Below are 23,978 nucleotides of genomic sequence, written 5' to 3'. Positions count from 1 at the left end.
TCTAGAGCGCAGGCTCAGTAGTTGTGGTGCACGGGCTTCAGTAGTTGTGGCTTGCGGGCTTAGTTGCTCTGTGGCATGTGGGATCTTCCCAGACCAGGGATCGAACCCGTGTCCCCTGAATTGGCAGGCAGATTCTTAACCACTGCGCCACCAGGGAAGTCCCTGCCTGTCCTTTTTTTTTTTTTTCTATAAATTTATTTATTTTATTTTTATTTTTGGCTGCGTTGGGTCTTTGTGGCTGTGCACGGGCTTTCTCTAGTTGCGGTGAGTGGGGGCTACTCTTTGTTGCGGTGCGGGGGCTTCTCATTGCAGTGGCTTCTATTGTTGTGGAGCACGGGCTCTAGGCACACGGGCTCAGTAGTTGTGGCACACAGGCTCTAGAGCTCAGGCTCAGTAGTTGTGGCACACGGGTTTAGTTGCTCTGTGGCATGCAGGATCTTCCCAGACCAGGGCTCAAACCCGTGTTCCCTGCATTGGCAGGCGATTCTTAACCACTGCGCCACCAGGAAAATCCCCTCCCCGTCCTTTTAATGGAAGTTTTTTAAAGTATTTCTAGGAAATATTTACTAAACTAATCCCAAGACTCCAGTCCCTTGGGTATTCTGGGATTTGGGGCCAAGCGCAGTCAGGTGCTATCACGTGAGTAGATGGAGCAGCGACTGGGCTCTGCCTCGGGGCTCATGGTGTGATATGAGAAATAACTCAGGTAAATTAATAAATAGGGTGATTTCAGAAAAAAAAAAAAGCCATGTGGTTTCATTTAGACATGCAATATGCTGAATCTTCACTCTGATTCCTCAGCTGTGACTACTCTCATTCTGAAGTCCTGCTCCTGTCTCTTGGTTACCCTAGTGCCCTATATCCAGTGAAAAACTAAAAATACACTGAGTATAAACTATTGGTTTATTTTAAAATTTCCAGATTCCCTTGGAGACATACCATCTCCCATCAGCATATCAGCTCATGCCCGCTTTCTCCTTAATCTCTGCTGCCACCACCATTTCCATGATCCAAACTCCTTTGAACCTCGAATGCCCCATCTTCAGTGCCATCAGGTACTGCCCTTTGGGACATTCATTATTTCAGTACTATTTTCACAGTCTTTCCGTCTGCCCCAGATTCCTCCATCAATTCATGGCCTTTCTAACAGTTTTTCACACTCCCAAATATGGGGACCCTCATCCTTACTTCATTTTATTATTTTTTTAAATTAATTTTCATTTTATATTGGAGTATAGTAGACTTACAACTTTATGTTAGTTTCAGGTGTACAGCAAAGTGATTCAGTTATACCTAGGACTTTATAAACACCTAAATCTCAAATTTTTCAAATATTGCTTCTCCTCCATTCTCTTTATTCTCTCTTCTGAAATTCTGATTATATGTATTTCAGACCTTCACATTCCACCTCCGTATCTCAATCCCTCTTTATATTTTACACAACTTTTTCTGTCTGCGCTTTAGATTTGCCTTCTTGGTTTGCTAATTTTCTCTTCAGCTGTATTTAATATTCTGTTTAACCCATCTACTAAGAAAGGTTTTTCTAAAAATATTTATGTGTTTCATTGCTAAAAATTCTATTTGATTTTAAAAAAATACTTTTCAGCTGCTAAAAAAGTCATACGGGGGCTTCCCTGGTGGTGCAGTGGTTAAGAATCTGCCTGCTAATGCAAGGAACACAGGTTCGAGCCCTGGCCCAGGAAGATCCCACATGCCACGGAGCAACGAAGCCCGTGCGCCACAACTACTGAGCCTGTGCGCCTAGAGCCCGTGCTCCGCAACAAGAGAAGCCACCACAATGAGAAGCCCACGCGCCGCAACGAAGAATAGCCCCCGCTCGCAGCAACCAGAGAAAAGCCTGAATACAGCAAAGAAGACCCAATGGAGCCAAACATAAAATAAATAAATTTATTTAAAAAAAAATGATGGCAGAAGTACATGTTAACCCCAAACCCTACACCAACACAAGCAGGAAAGAAAATGAACCAAAAGCAAGGAAAAGTATTAATACTTTAAGTAGGCTGTAGCTGGGAAAGGCCTCAACACTATACACCCTGAGGAACGCAGCCTTTATAATGCCGTTTGGAACAAACTGATTTGCATCACCTGACAGCAGTTTCTAGCTCGTGACCACAGTCTGGTGTTACTGACTGTAAGTGGAGTCAGTTCTGAAGGTTCCCACCAGCATGGGTCCTGAGGGCATGGATTAGCTGCTGGAAGAATAAGAAACACTCCCACTGGGGCCCACTGGCCCATTATTGATTGCTAAGGGACCCAGTGTTGCAAGAGATACTTGCCTGCCAAGCACATCATTTTTTCTCTGTCATCATTTCCTATCAGATTGGGGCAGTGTCTAGAGGCAAGGACTACTTCACAATCCCAGGGAACATTGAATAATCCTATGCTGACACATTTGGAAAACTAGATGGGAAGAGATGCACGATTACTATCTATCTACGTAGCTGAAGTAGCATATTTTAAATGTCCTCGGCCAGAGAAAGAAGGAATTCTTGCCAATTAACAAATACCAATGTACTGCTGCTTTGAATAGGTAACGCAGGAGAGAAAACCAGAGATATCAAAATTGATTTTTTTTAAGTTCTCAAATAAAGTATTGGGTTGACTAAAAGGATCGTTCAGTTTTTTCTGTAAAATGGTCTAACAGCAGTTAGTTGTCTTTAACTGCATTCAAAACAATTTTGTTAGATTGTATGTGACAGCTGTCATATCAGCGTGCATTTAAAAAAAGACATCGAAATTGGTGAACTTTTGTGTAGCCATTTTAATATTGAAGATGGAAGAAAACAAGCAACATTCTCGGCATATTATGCTTTATTATTTCAAGAAAGGTAAAAACACAACCAAAACGCAAAGAAAGATTTGTGCAGTGTATGGAGAAGGTGCTGTGACTGATGGAACATGTCAAAAGTGGTTTGCGAAGTTTTGTGCTGGAGATTTCTCACTGGATGGTGCTCCATGGTAGGGTAGACCAGTTGAAGTTGATAGCAATCAAATTGAGACATTAATTGAGAACAATCAACATTATACCACGCGGGAGAGAGCCGACACACTCAAAATACCCAAATCAAGCGCTGAAAACCATTTGCACCAGCTTGGTTATGTTCATCGCTTTGATGTTTGGGTGCCACATAAGCTAAGCGAAACAAACCTTCTTGACCTTATTTCCACATGCGATTCTCTACTGAAACGTAACAAAAACGTTCCGTTTTAAAACAAATTGTGACGGGCCAAGAAAGTGGATACTGTACAATAATGTGGAAAGGAAGACATTGTGGGGCAAGTGAAATAAACCACCACCAACCACACCAAAGGCCGGTCTTGTTGCAAAGAAGGTGATGTTGTGTATATGGTGGGACTGGAAGGGAGTCCTCTATTATGAGCTCCTTCCGGAAAACCAAATGATTAATTCCAACAAGTACTGCTCACAACTGAAAGCAGCTACTCGATGAAAAGCGTCGGAATTAGTCAACAGAAAACACATAATCTTCCATCAGGATAATGCAAGACCCCATGTTTCTTTGATGACCAGGTAAAAACTGTTACAGCTTGGCTGGGAAGTTCTGATTCACCCGCTGTATTCACCAGACATTGCACCTTCGGATTTCCGTTTATTTTGGTCTTTACAAAATTCTCTTAATGGAAAAAATTTCAATTCCATGGAAGACTGTAAAAGACACGTGGAAGAGTTCTTTGCTCAAAAAGATAAAAAGTTTTGGGAAGATGGATTTATGAAGTTGCCTGAAAAATGGCAGAAGGTAGTGGAACTAAATGGTGAATACATTGTTCGATAAAGTTCTTGGTGAAAATGAAAAATGTGTCTTTTATTTTTACTTAAAAACCAAAGGCATTTTTTGGCCAACCCAATATTAACAAATAGAATCTGGGGGCAGATTTAAATAACAATTTACCATGACTATGACTGTGTATTACAAGAATGCAAAGGTGGCTAAATGTTTGAAAATTTATATTAATGTTGACCAAAGGGGGAAAAGTATATAATCCCATGATAGATTTCAATAAAACATTCATAAAATGTAATGTCCATTCTTGATAAATGTTCTTTGTAAAATGGGATTAGGTGAATAATTTCCTTACTATCAAAACATATCTTATACCAAAAGCCAATATCAAGTTTAGCGATTAAGCACTTATAATTTCTATAATGTGACATTGCTTTTATGTGATAAACATTGCAATTAGACAAAAGAACAAAATAAGAGGTTTAACTATTGGAATGAAGAAGACAAAATTATCATCATTTGCAGATAATAGAAAGCCTAAGATTCAGCAGAAAATTACTGAAAATTAAAAGAGTAAAAGAGAGTTGAGAAGGTTTTGATGATATATTAATATTCAAAAATCAAAAGTCTTATAATGTATAAGAAATATAACCCAAATTTAATCCATTTTAAAAGTACAAAACATAAAATTATACAAATAAATTTGAATTATGTGAAAAAAGATAAAATTACCAAGAAATAGAAGATAATATATGACTAAGTGAAAAGGCATCCCCTGTGAGTGCACAGAAATATTCTAATATAAATTCTTCCAAAATAATCTAGAAAATCCCTTTTCTGGTCAAAATCCCAACATGATATTTGCAGAAACAAGCATATTTCAAAGTATTGTATGAGAAATATGTGCTATCTCAAATCAGTGGTGATTGGGAAAAGATAATCATGTAAATAATTGTGCTATTTTAACTGCAGTGAATAGTGTGAAAGAAAAATACAGGTTGGTGTGAAATGTTTTAAATAAAATGTGGGTTCTTGTTTCATTCATTACACAAAGTAAATTCCAAATACAGCAAATGTTTTAAAGTAAAAACCAAAATTACATAAGAACTAGGAGAGAGACTAGACAAATATTTTTATAATCGTGGGTGGAAAGTCTATCTGAGCATGTCATGACAGCCGGTGATCACAAACAAAAGATTAATAACCTCAACTATGTAACAATGAAAACTTTCCAATGGCAAAAACAGACAAGAGCCCTATAAGTAAAGTTGAAAGACAAAGGACAAATGTGGGAAAATATGTGCAATACAAATGACAGACAACTTGCTGCTACTCTGGTATGAAAAGAGTTGTGTAGTCATTGAGAAAGCATCATTGTTACTCCCAAGGGAAAAAGTATCGGTTCTTCAGCTGATAGAATTTTTCTCCTTTCTCTACTGACCTGTTCCCACAGACTCTGAAGATGTAGGGAGAGGGATGACCAATGGCAGTTCCTATCACTCACTCCTGCCAGGATCGTCCCAGTGCCCTTCACACACACACACACACACACACACACACACACACACCCCACGTGAACATATCATACACACATACACCACACAATACAGACATGTGCACATACAACAGACAACACACACATGCAGCCATGTACCATACACACACACCACATGAACATACACATGCACCACACAATATACACGTGCGCACACACAACACACGTACCATACACACCCCACTTGAACATACCATACACGCATGCATCACACAATGACACATGTGTGCACACACAACAGGCAACATAAATATGCACACATGTACAATACACACACACTCATGCCCTTTGGGCAATTTATTGAGGAATCACAACTGCCTGTTTGCAGTGTGTACCTTCCAGGAATACTGTTCAGCTGTCTCTAAGCTTTGCATTCTTTCTGGATCCAGAACATTGCCCTGGAATGTTGTTGTGGATGGGACATGTCCTGTCTGCCCCAGAGTGGATTCAGTGCCTAGAGGAACACCGCAGCCTATTTCCCCATTCCAGTCACCAGAAAGGCTTTCCTCCCTCTGCAAAAGGGCTCTGCTTTTGTGAAACGAAGCCAGAATGGACAGTGAGCTGAAGTCCGGTCCTCCTCAGACTCTGCCGTTAGGTGGTCTTAGTGTCCGATGGTTTTAGGAAACCCCCTTCTCTTCCCAGATTTGGCCAGGTCTTCACGGGGGACTTGGGGAAGGGGGTCTCTGATCATGAGTGACTGCATAGAAAGCCAACATGGACCATAAACTGTCATAAGACAACTTGTCCAGCCATGATGACAGAAATTCCCCAGAATGTATCTAATCGTGGGACAAGGTCCCTGTGGCAACAGTCACCTGTGGAGGTCACCTGTGGAGGTCCACATGACTTCAATTCTGTGGAGGCTCAATACTGCTGGAATCCCCCTTTGAAGATTGCCGTCAGAGCCTGAAGCACATTTTTTGGGGGTGTTCTGAGTCCATAAGTGAAATGTTTTTCAGATTGTATTCAATTTTTGGAAATAGGTAAAAGCCATTTGCCACATGTTCTAGTGTTTTTGTTTTTGTTTTTGGCCATGCCAAGTGGCATGCGGGATCCCTACCAGAGATTGAACCCATGCCCCCTAGACCTCCAGGGAAGTCCCCCCACATGTTCTAGCTTGTAAAAGAAATGTCCATAGAGAACAGATCTGTGGTTGCCAAGGGGGAGGGAGGGTGGAGGAGGGATGGAGTGGGAAGTTGGGGTTAGCAGATGCAAAATATTTTATATATACAATGGTAAACAACTAGGTCCTACTGTATAGCACAGGGAACTATATTCAATATCCTGTGATGAACCTTAATGGAAAAGAATATGAAAAAAGAATGTATAGGGCTTCCCTGGTGGAGCAGTGGTTAAGAATCCGCCTGCCAATGCAGGGGACACGGGTTCGAGCCCTGGTCCGGGAAGATCCCACATGCCGCAGAGCAACTAAGCCTGTGTGCTACAACTACTGAGCCTGTGCTCTAGAGCCCGCCAGCCACAACTACTGAAGCCCGTGCACCTAGAGCCCGTGCTCCACAAAAATAGAAGCCACTGCAATGAGAAGCCCGCGCACCGCAACGAAGAGTAGCCCCACCTCGCGGCAACTAGAGAAAGCCCCCGCGCAGCAACGGAGACCCAACACAGCCCAAAATAAATAAAACAAATTAATTTTTTTTAAAAAAAGAATGTATATGTAACTGAATCACTTTGCTGTACAGTAGAAATTAACACAACATTGCAAATCTACTATACTACAATAAAAAAATAAAAGAAATGTCCAACTGGTTCAGTTTTAATGATACATGTTTTATATGCATATATAATGTTTTCACCGTATGTAGAGAAACAGAGACAGAAAACCGTGAGGTAATAAAACTGCTTGATGTTCTTTGGTAGCTCATAAACAAATTCTGAATGCAATTCCCAAAGGGGATTTCTAAAGATTTTTCAAACACTAATAGCACCACTGGAATAAGTGTGTATTTAGTTTTTCAAAGCAACTACTTCGAAGAAGTATATTTAAATGAATAACTAGTATGTTCGGGGGAAAGAAGTCTCATTAGAGTCACAAATTTTGTAGCAGATGTTCTTTCTAAATGTTATTTTCAAAGGCTTAATAAGCATATCTTCCCCTTCCTATATGTACCTCCCTGCATCCCTCCAGCACCCAGCCAATCCAATGCACCATCAACTCCTTCATTTTTACTTTGGTAATGTCTCTCTTATGTTGGTCCATCCCTCTCTTGTGATCTTTAATGTCTCTTCATGAAATTTCCTGCCTTTGTTCATATTTTTATACCCCTCCCCCCTTCCATTACTGGAATTTCCCTTCTAGTCTTCTCTGCCTGATAAAACCCTCCTAATCCTTCAAGGTCCAGCTCAAACTCCACCTGGGTAACCTTTGCTACCCCCTTCCCTCTTCTTCTTCTTTGCACCCCTTCCCTCTTGTCTTTATGCTTGTCATTCTGCTTGTAGTGTAGAAACTCCATCACTGAAGGCATTCAATAAAATATTTGCTGGGTGTTGTGAAATGAAGGTTGGACTGATGTCTCAATCAGAGGGGAAATTCAGGGTCAAATGAAAGCAGATGACGTCAGCTTCTTTCAGCTGGGCAAGAGTCCAGTCTGCTCACAATGAATGCTAAACTAACAGGACGGGACTAGATTTCACACTTCCAGTCTCATTTCTTTGAAAGAGTACTGGGAAGTTTCCTGGCTATACTCCAGATAGAGGACACACATCAAATCCTCCTTAGGGTTTAAGAAACACACCTCAGACAGATATGATCCATTGGAAGCTATCAATTAGGGAAGAGTAGTATTAGGCAAGAAAAGAAAAAAGTGTTATCTGGGACTAGAAAGGTCGAAGACACAGGCTGTGTGAGCTAGGATGGAAATCACACCTAGCCTTTGGACAGTGAACATTTTGATCAGCTGTCTGATGTCCACCTGGCTTCCTACTCCCATGTTATGTTCTTCGTTTCTTGCTTCATTTTTGCTGGTGCAAGAAAAATTCAAATATAGGTGTGACTTCCAGAGAAAAATAACAGCAGAACTTGTGAATTGTCTGATCATTCTTTTCCCCTTGCAAGAGGATCTTACAGTTTTTGTTATTGATGTGTAAGACTATTGTACAGTAAGCCTATTAACTCATTTTTTAATTGATTTTAAACAGCTTTTATTCTTTTTTTAAACTAATTTTTATTGGAGTATGGTTGCTTTACAATGTTGTGTTAGTTTCTACTGTACGGCAAAGTGAATCAGCTATACGTGTACCTATATCCCCTCTTTGTTGGATTTCCTTCCCATTTAGGTTACCACAGAGCACTGAGTAGAATTCTCTGAGCTATACAGTAGGTTCTCATTAGTTATCTATTTTATACATAGCATCAATAGTTTATATATGTCAATCCCATTCTCCCAATTCATCCCACCCGCCCCTTTCCCCCTTAGTATTCATACGTTTGTCCTCTACGTCTGTGTCTCTATTTCTGCTTTGCAAATAAGGTCACCTATACCATTTTTCTAGATTCCACATATATGTGATAATATACGATATTTGTTTTTATCTTTCTGACTTACTTCACTAAATATGACAACCTCTAGGCCCATCCACATCTCTACAAATAACCCAATTTCATTCCTTTTTATGGCTGAGGAATATTCCATTGTATATATGTACCACATCTTCTTTATCCAGTCCTCTGTTGATAGACATTTAGGTTGATTTCATGTCCTGGCAATTGTTAATAGTGCTGCAGTGAATACTGGGGTGCATGTGTCTTTTTGAATTATGGTTTTCTCAGGGTATATGCCCAGTAGTGGGATTGCTGAGTCATATGGTAGTTCTATTTTTAGTTTTTTAAGGAACTTACATACTGTTCTCCATAGTGGCTACATCAATTTACATTCCCACCAACAGTGCAAGAGGCTTCCCTTCGTTGTTCATCATATTTATTGCAAACAATGGTTCCCCAAATGGTTAGACATTGATTCCCACACTTCCTTAATAATCAGTCATCCCCCACTAATTTGAAATCGCTACCAAGCTCTATACGTAGCAGGAAGGACCACCAATAATTCACTTTGCCAAGTGACAGGCTCAAAAGGTGGGCTCTAGGGTGGACCTAGAGCAACTCCAAGCCAAATGGACAGTGACATTCAGCACACTGGTAGTTAAAAAACCAAAAAGCCTGTGGCGATTCAGCAAGCTTACTCCTGAGAAGAAGAATAATAAAAAAATCTGCGTACTTTGGTCTTAGAGTACGTGGCATAAGTATTGAGTTCAGAGCATTTCCAAAACACAGTATAACTCAGGGTAACTTAAGCTATGATTTCTTTCACTGGGTGTCATATCTCATCCCTGTGTGCTATGGATTTTTTTTTTAAAGCTTTCTTTTCACTGTAAGTATTCAGTTTATACTGAATACTTATAAATACTTATAAATCTTATAAACACAGATTTAAATGATTCTAGTGGCCTATCACCACCCTCAGAGTGGGGTTCCTGGGGGATCTCTTCAGAATTAGATAGGAATTCACTAAGATCAGAGAATTTCAGAGCTTCTCAGTTGAAATGCTTAAAAGTTCAGCATAGCTGGGCAGCCTCTCCTTCAGGCTCAAGTCTCAGACTCTCATTCCACTCAGAAAGCATCGGTTCAAAATAAGTTGTTTTCCCTGTTGCTCAGTTCTAACAATTTCTTTTTCTTTCAGTTTACCAGAATGCAGCGTGGTGGCTGATGAAGCAAACAGTTATGCAAAGCAGGAGTCATATAGCAAAAAAAGGTAAGTCAGTTTGGAAACTTTATCAGAGTTTCCAAAAATGCAGGCTAATACACAGCAGCAGACTAGAAGTAGTCCAAACAATTTATTCTTGGGAAACTGGTGAAGGCCCAGGAATTAAGGGCAATGACCTGGGTGACGAAGCTGACAACAGCTGGGTGGGCAATAAAGGGCCAGTTGGCAACTCACTTGCAGGCAGAGGCTGAGGATGATGTGTTGGCCAGCCAACCTTGGAAAGCTATGAGTGCAATGCAATCAATACAGACCACAGTCCCAGGTCAAGTGTAGAATAAACACAAGTATCCCTCCAATGCACATAGGTAGCCCTCCGAGACACACAGGCAACTCCCCAAGTCTGTTCGGCACTGTGTGTCCCTCCAGGAAAGCAGACAGCCTCCTGCCGTCCAGAAGTAGGTCTCTGTTTCTTCTATCTCATCCAGTGACAAGCCTTGGTCTTTCCATGCCTGGCTCACAGTGAAACTCATGTGCCCTCCCAGCTGTATCTCCAGTGTAGGTTCCAGCTCTGTTCTAGCTCCAGCCCCATCTGAGTGATCTCTTTACAGAGGTCTGCAGGGGTCTGCAGCAGCAGCCTGCAGGTTGAGGGAGAGAAAGTCCGAGGAGTGGCTGCAGAGAGGAGGGGAAGTGGAGAAAAGGGGCTGACACCAGGGGTGTGTTACAGCTGGACACTGAGATGCAGTCTCACGAGGTCGGTATGGGGGCTGGTCCTTTTACCCTTGTGGAGTTCCTTCAGCCTCCATCTAATCCAGTGAGCTGTTCCAGATGCACAAATCCAGACCAGAGAGCTATGTGTTAATTTTCTACAAGAAATCCAGTAAAAATGCTCATGAATGCTGACCACAGGCAGTCAAGTCAGACTCAGCTCTTTTGTGCCCTTGGCAGCAAGCTGCAGACAGGCTGGAGTCCTTGAGTCTGGCAGCCCCGTGCACCACCTCCCTCACAGGGCCACACGCAGTATGGACATTTATACTCTCCGACCAGGACCAAGACACTGTCTTCCTTGTTTGGTGCAAGAGATGCGCTGCCCATCTGCTGCCCCTTCCTAGGTCTTGTGACACTGATTCCCCTTTCCTGGGCTCTGCCCCTCTTTGCCCCTCATGGTTGTCCCTGACCATCCCAGCACAGCAAAGCAGCAGTGTCTGCATCATCTGGCGTCCATCCCTGTGAGATCTCAATTCACAGTGATCATCCCAAGACAACCCCAGTTCCCTCTGGTTCTTGGAGCTGAGCCCTCTTTCAGGTTCTAAGGTTCACTCTTCACTGGAAGGCCCCTTGGACAGAAGGAATCACAACTTGTGGCAAGAACCGTACGCGCTTTACGCTCAGTCTCAGCCATTCTCGGCTGCACACAGCTACTGCCAAGTCCTTGGTTATGGAGGGTCTTGGGACTGGGAAGGACCTTTGTGCTCTCCCAGCGCTGGTCCCTGGAGCTCTCACCACCCTCTGGAAGCCTTGAACCTGGTCAATATTGCCTTACCCTGCCCAGCCCAGCCCACCAAGACTCAGGATGGCCCTTTATAGGGACTATAGGACAACTCACCCTACAGGCCGTACACTAGGCTCACTAGAGTTCGACGGGAATAGACTTTTGCAGGCCAAGTTCACAAATCCTGAATCCTGCTAACCCAAAGGCTAGGAGATGGGACACATGCCCATGGACCCAGGGAAATGGTGTTCTTTCCCTTCCCCAAATCTCTGTGCCTCACTCAAGGGAACGCATCCAGTCCAAGGGGAGACGGCAGTCTTCCAGACCCGGTTACCTTCCTGAAACCTCTGGCCATTGGTCACTTCCACCCCTGGCAGCCTTGGTACCTCTCCATAGAGAAAATAGAAGTATTCCTAGGCTTTTGCTATAAAGTTAAGTAGCCCTGTCAGAAGAACCTAGGAAAAATCGTGGTAGAATTTAAAGTCTATAATTGATTTTTTCTTTAGTAACTTACGGTAGGCAAAATTCTATGAGATGACCCTCATAATCTCTGCCACTTGGTGTCCACAGCCTGTATAATTTTTTCCCCTTGAGTGTGACTTAGTTCTAACCAACAGAATATGGAAAAAGTGAAGGGCTTTTGCAGATGTAATTAAGGTTCCAAATTAGTTTATTTTTGGTTAGTTAAAGGTAGATTATCCTGGGTGGGCCTGACTTAGATGAAAGCCCTTTAAAAGAGGAACTGGGGGCTTCTCTGGTGGCGCAGTGGTTGAGAGTCCGCCTGCCGATGCAGGGGACACAGGTTCGTGACCCGGTCCGGGAAGATCCCACATGCCGCGGAGTGGCTGGGCCCGTGAGCCATGGCCACTAAGCCTGCGCATCCGGAGCCTGTGCTCTGCAACGGGAGAGGCCACGGAGGTAAGAGGCCCACGTACCGCCAAAAAAAAAAAGAGGAACTGGGCCCTCCCTGTATTCAGAGATTGTCCTTGCTGACTTGATGAATTGGGCCGTCTGTGTAGGAAGCCCACCTGGCAAACAACTACAAATGGCCCTCTAGGAGCTATGACTGGCATCTAGGACCTGAGGACAGCTTCCAGCTGACAGCCAGCAAAAAGTTGGGACCTTCAGCCATACGACCACAAGGAAATGTATTCTGTCAACAATATGTATAAGCATGGAAGGGGAATCTTCCCCAGTCGAGCTTCTTGATGAAGATGCAACCTAGCCAACACCTTCCTTGCAGACTTGTGATACCCTGAGCAGAGAAACCAACTAACCAAACCTGGATTCCTGACCCATAAAAACTGGAGGATAATAAATGTGTACTAGTTTAAGCCATTACGTTTGTGGTAAGTTGTTACACAGCAATAAAAAAATAAAAAAGCATATATAGCCTTTGCTATAATTCTCTCTCAAATACTTCATCTTCTAGTTTCTAGTTGTCCCCCAAAATCACATTACCAAAGATTCACAAAAAATTGTAAGAAATCTGAATCAGCACTGTGAAACAAGGAAGAATACATTCAACATTCAGAAACTTTGGGAAATTTTCAGAAGTTTTTCAAAAATATAAAGTTTAAGTTAACAGCTGGCAACAGAATTTTTAAGGAGGAAACTACTCTTGTTTAAAAAATTACTTTGGTAAATTACTTTGGTTAAAAAAAAAGAAAGACATAGATGAGTTGTTCTGCATTTCAGGAATTTAGGGGATTTGATAAAGAATGAAGATGGGAAGGGATGGGAAAGGAAGGAAACTTCGAGGAACAAAGATAACTAACATCCACTTTTAATTATTTGCGTATCTAAAATATAATACTCTCTCGTTATAGGCAGAAAAATGGCCACCAAAAATGTCCACGTATTAATCCCAGAGCCTGTGGATAAGTTATCTTCCATGGTAAAAGGAACTTTGTAGATGTGATTAAGTTAAGGATCTTGAGATGGGAGATTATCCAGGGAGGCCCACTGCAATCTCCTATAAATGAAGTGGGGGCAGGGGTGGACAGGAGAGTCAGAGTCAGATTCAAAGATGCCACACTGTTGGCTTTGAAGATGGAGGAAAGGCCACAGTCAAGGAATATAGGCAGCCTCTAAAAGCTAGAAACGGCAAACAAATGGATTCTCCCTCGAGCTTCCAGAAGGAACACAGCTCAGCCAACACTTTGACTTTAGCCCAGTGAGACTCACGGCAGACTTCCGACTTCCAGAACTGTAAAATGATAAATTTGTGTGGTTGAAAGCTACCAAGTATGTGGCAACTTGTTACAGCATCAGTAGGAAACTAATACACTCTCCATTCACGTTATCTAAATGCCCCAAGTCCTTAGTGAAACTTTGGGTGGAAATCATGAAAAGGAGCTGAGTTCCACAGGTGAGTCGATGCAGGCGGGAACAGGGACCCCCACGTAGGAGGATGAGATGATCCATCTGCTAAATTAATTCATAGGAAGCAGAAAGTAGGCCCTAGAGTTGATCATGGGAGTATAACACATCCACCTTTACCCCCTCATGGAATTTTCAGAAATCTTAAAAGCACTGGATGCCCCACCAATTTTGTGATGGAAAATTAAACCAAACTTATCCAAATCTAAGTGTCTTGGGTTTAGAAGGAAACTAAGCAGTACCTATCATATTTTTATTTGACACATGTGAAATAGGATATTAAATGGAACACTTTCTTTTCCTTATGAAATTTTATTTTTATGTTTTTGAATAGTAATATACTTACATGTTTAAAAATAAAACAAAATAAGATAAACACTTAAAAGGCTCACTCTCACCCTGTCCACCTCCACCCCATTCTTCCTTGCTCCATTTGTAACCATTTACATCAACTCATTGCTATCATTCCTGTGTTTCTTTATGTAAAATTGAATAAATATTCTCATTCCCTCTCTTTCTTACATAAAAGATAGCGTATGATATACACTATTCTCCATCTTGTTTTCCTCATTAAAACAATACAGCTTAAAGATCTCCCCATTTCAATGCATAGAGTCCTTCCTCATTCCTTTTTTACAACTCAGGGTATTCCATTGTGTACACAGAAGTATCATAGTTCATGTAACTACTTTCCTCCTGAGAGGCATTTGGGTTGTTGCTAAGCTTTTGTTATCATAAGCCACGTCATAATGAATAACCCCGATCATGTGTCATTTGGAACATGTGCAGGTGAATCCATAGGATAGGTCCCAGAGGTGGATTGCTGGGTTAAAGACAAAGGCAATGTAAATATTGCCAGATTTCCTTCCATAAAGGTTGTACCGTTCTGTACTCTCACTAACAACGTTTGAGTTCCTATTTCCCCACAGCCTCAAAAGAGGCTGTGTTGTTAAATCTCTGGCTTTCTCATTGACGGGTGAGAAATGATACCTCACTAACTTGCACTTTTGTTAAAAGTAAGGTTGAGCATCTTTTCTTACGTTTGGGAGCCATTTGCATTTCTTTTTCTGTGAACTGTATTTTCCTATCATTTGGCCTCAAATTGGACCCTTTTTGTTTCAACTAAAGCTCCAAAAAAATGAAAATAATAGGTTGCAAACACTCCCATATTCTAAAATAAGGATTTCCAAATGGTCTCGTGATCCTTAGCCCAATACCCAAGATATAAAGGGGTTTAAAATTGAAAAGGCCAAAAGAAAGTAGTTCTTTAGGGAAAGCTGTTGGCATTCTCTGCATTTTCTATCCCCCACGATGACGGTAGGAGGTAAGGGGACCTTCCTCAGTGCAAGTCAGGAAAGAGGAGCTTCAAGGGGACGTCCACTCAGAGACTTTGTGTCCCCTAAAACTTCAGAGGACACAGAGGCCTGGTACCTGACTCCAAGGATAAGAAACCCAGGGGTCAAGAAGCTGAGGCTGTCAGGCCAGCATCAGGACAAAAAAGTGGGAACCACATTGGAATGTAGTAGAAGCTACACTTCCACTGATGGAGGCCAAAGGGTCTAATGGGTAAGAAAACTAAAGTCTGTGGCTGGAGTGATCTGCCATGGTGGGGCAATCCCTCATTTGCATGGCAAGGGTCTGTGAGTTTCCGTGAGTCAAGTAGATACCCAGGAAAGTAACTGAGCTGGAGGAGCCATCTTGATGTGATTTTTCCCAAAAAAGGCAGATTGCCAGGGCAAGAGAACTCTAACAACGCCAGCAGTAAGGGGCTGGGGGATGCACTTTCAGGGGCAGGATCAGAGGTAGTGACATAAGAGTTCAGGATAACGAGATGTAAAATATCTAGACACACACAACCAAAAATAAGAATGAATAACCTTGTAAGTTGAAAATTAGAACACGCTAGACAGGAACACACACCAACATTAAATGGAGACACATATTGTGTTCTGGGATAAGAGCACTCTTTATTTAATACATCCCCAAGAAAAATATGAAGATTTTGGGGGGAACTTGACCAAATAATTCTTTAGTTTATGTATAATAAATATGTATACATGAATAAATATATAATAAAACCTGAGAATACTCTGAGAATTAACAGGAAAAGGGTGGTAACTTACTTTTAGTTGGTACTAAAAAAAAACCCCTATTTTAAACTTATAGCAGGTGGTACTGGCACAGAAATAAATCAGCAGAACAAAAGAGAAAGTTCAGAAATAGACTCTAGTATATGATTCAGTATACGAGTCAAATCACGAGGGGAAAAAAATAACAGTCAAGGAATATTCATAGAACTGGCTAAACCATGAAAAATGTGTCCAATGCATGTTACAAACCACATGCCTAGTTTGACCCCATTTTGGTAACCTTGAGTTATGCCCAAAAAGTTTGGGTATGGATACACACACACGGCACCAGAATGACTCAGTCATTCTCTCTCTTTCTGAAACAATGGACGTACACTTTTTTAAACTGACCTGCCTCACTGCATCACCTGCCCACAAACGGACACAGAAAAATCCACACGCACTTTCCTCTCCAAAATCAGGCACTTGAGTTTAACCAACGATGGCTGTGGGAGGCAAATGGTCCTTAAAACACCATTTGATTGACGTCTACTACCCACTGGTTTTCTCTCTGATGAAGGGAATGGAAAAATTAAAGGGTTAGGAAATCGGGATATGAGATTAGCCAAAAAAGGGAGCCTTGAGAATTCTTTTTTACCTCCTTTAAAATCAATTTAAATACTAACTTTATTCCAATCCACTATGGAATTTCAAGGTAATGACTTTTGTTCTGGTCTTAATCTTAAGGGCCCAGCTGCAATTTTAGGTCTGGGGTCATGGATGGACTATTACCTATTTCCCCTAGTTAACCTCCATCTATTTTGGTTGCTTGTGGCTCCTTCTAGAAGTGATGGGAGAAGGTATATCACAGTGAAAAGATGAGTATAAAAAGACACAGGTGCTATAATAGTAAAAGCAATGCCTATATATATATATATATATATATGTGTGTGTGTGTATATATATATATATATACACACACACACACACACACACACACACATATATATATATATATATATATATAGTTCAGAAATATAAAGGCCTAGCTCTCCCAGGAACCCAAATGTCCTGTCAAGTCCCAGGAATGAGAACTGGACTTGCAGGCAGAATATCTGGCCCCACAATTGAAGTTACATCTCTGTCTGAACCCATCTCTCCACTCTAAAATGGGAAAATGATAACTCCTAACCTTCCCACCACACAGAACTGCTGTGAGGATGGAATGAAAGAACATGTATAAACAAAAACTATGGTGGAGATAAATAAAAACTATGGGCACCAAAAAAAAAAAAAAAATTCAGCCAGGGAACACTCTGCTCCATATCTGGGCAACCCTCCGTTTTGATTCCTAGTCTAGAAGGGAGCTCAAGACTGGATCCTGGCACTCACCTCTACACACTGTCCCCAAGACAGTTACTAAGGAAAAGATCCTTCTTCCATCACTATCTGAGGATCCAGCTTTATTTAGTGGCACTCATAACCCAACTCTGAATGCTACCTGATCAGTCCTTCAACAGAAGGACCCTGCATGCTTCTAGGAAGACCCACTATTGGTCTCCTGAGATGCTCTCCCCGCCTTAACCAGGAATCCACTTGGGAAAAAAAGGGACGGTATTGTGGTTAAGCTACCAGGCGAATTCAGAGAACTTAAGGCTGCCTTCATGTGCATGAGAAAATGATCAGAAAAGAACTGCAGGAAAATGGCGCATCCTTCTTGCAAATGCTCAGCACCTACTTCTGTTAAGTATTAACACTGAGCAACTCTGTGCTATCGTTTGGAACATTTAGAGGAAGGGACAAAATCTATGTTTTTGTTATTTCAGTATTCTTTCACGAACTGCTTTTACATTTCTGCACTGTACCCAGAAGTACATTTTACTTCATATTTAGTCAGTTTTCTTAACGAGAAACTTTTGACACCAAGCAAATAGGACTTCTTCCTTTCGATGACAATTATGCTAAGTTCCCATGTAGACAAAGGTAGCTTCTTTGACAGTTAATTCTAGAACTTGAAATTAGGGGGACTACAGAAACATATGGTATTTACAGAGCTGGTAAAAAATAGTAATAAGGGGGAGAAACTCAGATTCTCTCTTTGGTTAGAGGAGGCTTGGAGGAAAATCCTTACTCATCAGAGACCCTACCTAATACTAACCAAATAATTTGTAAAGATTCCAAATTTAATTCAAGAGCTGTGAAAACTGTATGAGTTTGAATTGTTGCACATAAAAAATAAAAGTCAGAAGCTATTTGTATTAGTCTATTGAGAGTTCTACTCTACAGTTCACCTGAATGAAAGCAGGAAGTGTTCTACATGTTGATCCTAAGTTGTAGTCTGAGACGACACCTCAGAGGACAAAGGACAATTATTCCTAATACTGCCCAGTACTGGCTGGGGCCAGGGCTGACAGCTGGCCTTGAAAACTCAAGCATCAGGGTATCACTTCCCTCTCTCTGACTCTTCCCAGTTGAGAGGATATGCTTTGGGTCAGATCCCCCTGGGGAAGCAGCTTCATAGAGAGTTGCCACCTGTTCTATCATTGCTCATGTCTCCTCATCCACCTGCAAGCCCAGGCTGCTCAGATGTGTCCCTCACTGGTGCCCAGTGAGCCGGTGGAGAACACACCAGCCCACCATGTGGGAAAGGCTGCCCCTTTTCCTCAGGACTGTGGTGTCGCCCAATACTAGGACCACGTTCATATATGCTTCACCCCGAGTTGGGCAATATCACTGTCCCCCCCACCCCTCCCCATGATTTCTAGTCTCTAGGCCTGGAGAGGGAGGGAGAAGGCATAGGAGGACACCACCATCACTTAGAGAAGCCACAAGCCTCCATCCTTCTTCTCCCTTCGTTCCTTGCTGAGCCTTGGAGTTACGTTGTTGGTTAGGGAGGAAAGTTCAAGAACACTGATTCAGGCTTTAAAAGTCAAATCGAATCCACTCCATCTGTAAATTCGGCATATTGACAGTAGTTCCGGGACATGGTTCATGATAAAGTAACACTCATAGCTACTGACGTTGTAGATAAAAGGGACGATCGTGTCGCCTGCATTGTTCCCCTCCCCTATAAACACAGGACTCTGGCCATGGGCTTCATAATGTTGCAACCCATTGTTACCACTCCACCCCCAAGTCTAAAAGGAGGCATGGAGCATTTTTAGGAAATGTTCAGTGAAAAAAAAAATTGCCAAGGCTGTTCTAAACATTCATGTGGAAGAGAACTGTCTAACTTAACAGAATATTTTTACTGGAATGAAGGCTTATGGCTTTTGAATACATATAAGACAAAAGGAACTGTATCAAAGCAACACTGCCTAACAGATATTGCAGGGAACTTACTGGAGTGGCCAGGCTAGCATACTTTCTAATTAGTGTGTCAACCAATTGTCGGAAAAGGGCTTCTGAAGTGTTTACCGTATTTGCCTATGTCAATGATCTCTAGCCTTTGCAATGACCTCCTTCATAAAGTCAAATTCTAGCCCACACTTCAGTCTATCTCATTACTTATTGTAAAATAATGGATTCTGAATTAATGACAGAGATGCTACAAAGGAAGAGGCAGACAGTCTCTTGCATTCAGTGCCTAGAGGAGCTGACTCTCAGGCATCACTCAGAGGAGAACACAGGCCAGTCCATGTGACCTGTAGCCTGTGGTCAATATTACATTGTACATCAAGGTTCTCAAGTTCAGAGACACAGAACTGGTCGTGTAGCAGGGAAGACATCAACAATTCCCGAGCGTCCTCCTTTTGGGGGATTCCAAAGAGATAGTCACCGTCTTGAATCCAGGAATGGGATTGCAGGCCCACGCACACACAGGGCCTCTGTGCAGACACCTGAGAAGCTGTCATAACATCTGCCCCAGCAGCAGCGCATCCTCTTCACGCAGCATTGGCAATCTAGACATGGCGGAGGAAAAGAGAGTTCACTGACACTTAGGTTCTCCTGCGGTGCACCCCTGTGTGCATGGGAAGTGGTACAGGAGATGAGCCACCGCTCCGTGAGTTGTCAGGGTGCCATCACTGACCCTGCTCTCTTCCTGGGACTGGAGGGCATGCCCCTCCCTCCTGAGGTGCAGAGTTACCCGTGCCTTTCACCTGCTGAGCCTGGGACAACCTCCCGCACTCCCCCTCTGACCCTCCTCGATCCCAGCTGTTCTTCCTGACTCCAGCCCCACCCTCCCTCCATTCCACTCATTCCTCAAAAGTGACAGTCGCACATACCACACTGCTGAGAAGGAGAGGAATGCGAGGACAATCACAACAGCCACGGAGCCTAGCCCGACGCCTACCATCTGCTGCAGCGTGAGCGATGAATCTGCGGGACAAAACCACACGCTGAACCCACAGAGCACAGAATCACGGCCCTCCACAGAGGTGCACACCCACCTGACCTCACTCTCTTTTAACCAGAGGTTGGCCCCATTTAACAAACCATCCCAAGAATGCCCAGAGTTCCTCTGTGCCCCCTCAGTTGGCCCTGAGACCAGGGCATCAGGAAAAACCGTTCCACGACATTTTTGAAAAGGAAGCGTAAAACTGGGCCACATTCAAGTTACAAGTGATAAAAGTTGATTTGTTGGGCACACACGTACAGCACCCTGTGTTGTGTGTGTTGGTCTTCTCTCAAGTCAATTACACTTCATCGATTTTTACCGGCAGTTTTCCTTTGCGTCGAGGAAGATGTCATTCTGACGTCATTTGGACTTTTGCTCCAAAAATGGTAGCTCCAGTGATCAAATATAGCAAACAGGGACTTCCCTGGTGCTCCAGTGGTAAAGAATCTGCCACTGGGGGACGCGGGTTTGATCCCTGGTCGGGGAACTAAGACCCCACATGCTGCGGGGCAACTAAGTCCGCGCGCCACAACAACTACTAAGGTTGCTCGCCTCCACTAGAGCCTGCATGCCGCAAACTACAGAGCCCATGTGCTCTGGAGCCTGCGCGCCACAGCTAGAGAAGAGAAAACCCGCTGCCACAAATAGAGAGAAGCCTGAGCACCACAATGAAGAGCCCGTATGCCACGACGAAAGATCCCTCATGCCTCAACAAAGATCCCGCGTGCTGCAACTAAGACCCGATGCAGCCAAAAAAAAAATAAAAATATTAATAAAATAAATAAATCTTTAAAAGAAAAACAAACATAGCAAACAAATCCTCTCTGTTGGGTAGAGTCATCTGTCATTTCCCCTACAGGAAGCAAGGGTAGTACCTCCCTGCTCTGTTCAGCAGGTTGCCATGAAGATAAAATAAGAAAATTGATGTAAAAGCTCTTTGAAAGACATTCATATATTCTATTCAGAGGTGCATCGCATGTCAACTCCAGGGAGATCCCTGGCTGTTAACTGAAAAACGCGCACATTTGAGTTGTACATTTGGGCCAAGTGACTAAGTCAGGGCATCATGTTCTAAACTAAAGATCTCATTTTAACTTGCAAACACTTACTTAGCACTTACTATGTGCCAGACACTGTTCTAAAACCTGTCCTAACCACCCACTGGGTACCATAACAATAGCACCAGGGATTATTACACTGGGTACTGTTATTATTCGCATTTTATAGATGACAAATCCAGACATGGAGTGGTTAAGAAACTTGCCCAAGGTCACCCAGCTAGTAAATGACAGAGCCAGGATGCAAACCCAAGCTGCCTGGCTTCAGAGTCTGCTTTTGACCACAGCACCATGCTTTCCCAGTGCAGATCTGAATCCAGCTCTTTCTGCAGCAGAGTGGGTCATGTTCTCCCCCAGAAGTCAGGGGTGCTGGCCCGGATCTTTCCTCCACAGGCTGATGATTATGGGGCCTCGGGCTGTGGTTGCTCAAACTCCTCTTTGGAAGAACAAAAATCTGTACGATGGTGCCACCAGACATTGAGAAGATCTTGGGGGGCTGACTTTGCATGTATAGAATTAAAAATAAAAATACTACCAAGTCATGGAATAAGTTTAAGGGAGTGCAATCAATTCCAAATTTTTCCAGATGATTTGTTGCAGTTGTCATGGTTGGAATATCAAATTACAGTCATCCCTCAGTATCCATGAGGGACTGGTTCCAGGGCCCCCCTTGGATACCAAAATCCTCAGATGCTCGAGTCCCTGATATAAAAAGGTGTGGTATTTGCTTATAACCTACTGTATACTTTAAATCATCTCTAGATTATTTATAATACCTAATACAACATAAATGCTATGTATATAGCTGTAAATACAACATATTCAATAAATGCTAGGTAAATAATTGCCAGTGTGCAGCAAATTCAAATTTTGCTTTTTGGAACTTTTTGGAATTATTTTTTCTGAATATTTTCAATCCACGGTTGGTTGAATCCATGAATGTGGAACCCGCGGATATGGAGGGCCAACTGTATTTCATTTGTCTGTACCCTCCTTTTACCAATGCACCAGGCATATGCTTACTGCTCCCCCTGGGTAATCCAACACCGCCATTGAAGAGCTGAAAACAGCAAAAGCAAACATCTGTTACCGTAAGGGGAGAGGGGCTTAAGAGGAAAAATAGTCCCTGGACTTTAGACCCTCAAAATGTAGATGACTTATTTCCCTGGCAGTAAATGTAGCACATTTGAGAACCGTTCAAGCTACTTAACTTTTTCATCATCGATTCTGTGCTGTCTAATACAGTAGCCGCTAGCCACAATGTGGCTATCTAAATCTAAATTGATTTAAATTAAATTAGATTTAAAATTCAGTTTCTCAGTCATACTATTTTAAGTGCATATTTCAAGTGCCCAGTAGCCACAAGTGGTGAGTGGCTACCATACTGGACAACACAGCTTTAAAATCTTTCCATCACTGCAGAGAGCTCTACTGGTCGGCACTGCTCAGATCTCTACAACCAGGTTGAGAGCAATTTGATTCTACTGGAGACTCTACAGGAGAACTGGCACCAGCAAAAGCAGCCATGGAAAGTTATCTCTTGCTAAAGAGCCTGGCAAATCATTACCTCAGAAAATGTTGTCAAGAGACTTTCTAGAGGGACTTCCCTGGTGGCTCAGTGGTTAAGAATCCGCCTGCCAATGCAAGAGACACGGGTTCGATCCCTGGTCCGGGAAGATCCCACATGCCACGAAGCAACTAAGCCCGTGTGCCACAACTACTGAGCCTGCCCTCTAGAGCCCGTGAGCCACAACTACTGAGCTTGTGTGCAACAACTACTGAAGCCCGCGCGCCTAGAGCCCGTGTTCCGCAACAAGAGAAGCCACCACAGTGAGAAGCCTGCGTGCTGCAACAAAGAGTAGCCCCCACTCGCCACAACTACAGAAAGCCCGTGTGCAGCAACGAAGACCCAACGCAACCAAAAATAAATAAAATTGATTCTTTAAAAAAAAAAGAGAGAGACTTTCTAGAAAAACATGGCATGTATTGTTTGGCTACTTTTGGTATTCAGAAGAAAAAAGCCTTGACATTTTTAAGAAGCCATATTATAAAACGGGAGGAGGAGTTCTGGTTAAATTAGAAATTAATAAAGAAAAAAAATTAAAGGAGTGACTTGAATTACTAGATATTAAAACAGTACAGTAAGCTCACAGTGCTGTGAGCTTACTGCTCACAGTAAGCTCACACCCAGCCCTCATTTCCCCACACTGTCCACCGGGCATTGTTAAGTATTGGCTGAAGTCAAAATCCATTGTGCTTGCCACAGTTCCCTGACCATTTAGTGACTCTGTGCCAGAAGAAAGAAGAGCAGTTTCATCCAATCTGCTCATAGCTCCCATACTGACTGCTGGGAACTACGGCTTCTTCTCCCAGGTGGACACAGAGCCATCTCTTAAAGACCGTGCCTGGCCTTGACTTCAAGTTATCATCATGCACACTTTGCAAAATCTACCTCCCTTTCACAAAGTTCCATGCCCTTTGCTCATCCTCTGTCTTCCCACTTTTCACTTCTTCGTCAAGATTCCTCAAAGATCACTTGCAGTGGTTTACCCATCTCATTTGCAAATTGTATGAGCCTGCTAGAATTTAGTGCTTCATCCATGGCAG

The 23,978-nt window shown here is 42.6% G+C and overlaps 1 protein-coding gene across 1 annotated transcript in view; it reads right to left on the bottom strand.

Moving 5' to 3' along the window:
* Positions 1–19,858: 19,858 nt before the first annotated feature.
* The window catches only part of SUSD1 (sushi domain containing 1), a gene marked incomplete at its 3' end in the record, with an annotated part of 123,985 nt that continues 119,865 nt past the window's right edge, over positions 19,859–23,978 (bottom strand). Inside the window, exons 16-17 of the mRNA XM_082842320.1 lie at positions 20,155–20,294; positions 19,859–19,876 (exon numbers count right to left, since the gene is read on the bottom strand). Of these exons, the coding sequence (XP_082698446.1) occupies positions 19,859–19,876; positions 20,155–20,294 (158 nt within the window). The remainder of the gene's footprint in view (positions 19,877–20,154; positions 20,295–23,978) is intronic.

Source organism: Leucopleurus acutus, assembly GCF_964270905.1.
Source record: "Leucopleurus acutus genome assembly, chromosome: 7".
Lineage (NCBI taxonomy): Eukaryota > Metazoa > Chordata > Mammalia > Artiodactyla > Delphinidae > Leucopleurus > Leucopleurus acutus.
The sequence above is the reverse complement of the archived record's forward strand: the minus strand, read 5'-3'. Positions and strand labels throughout refer to the sequence as shown.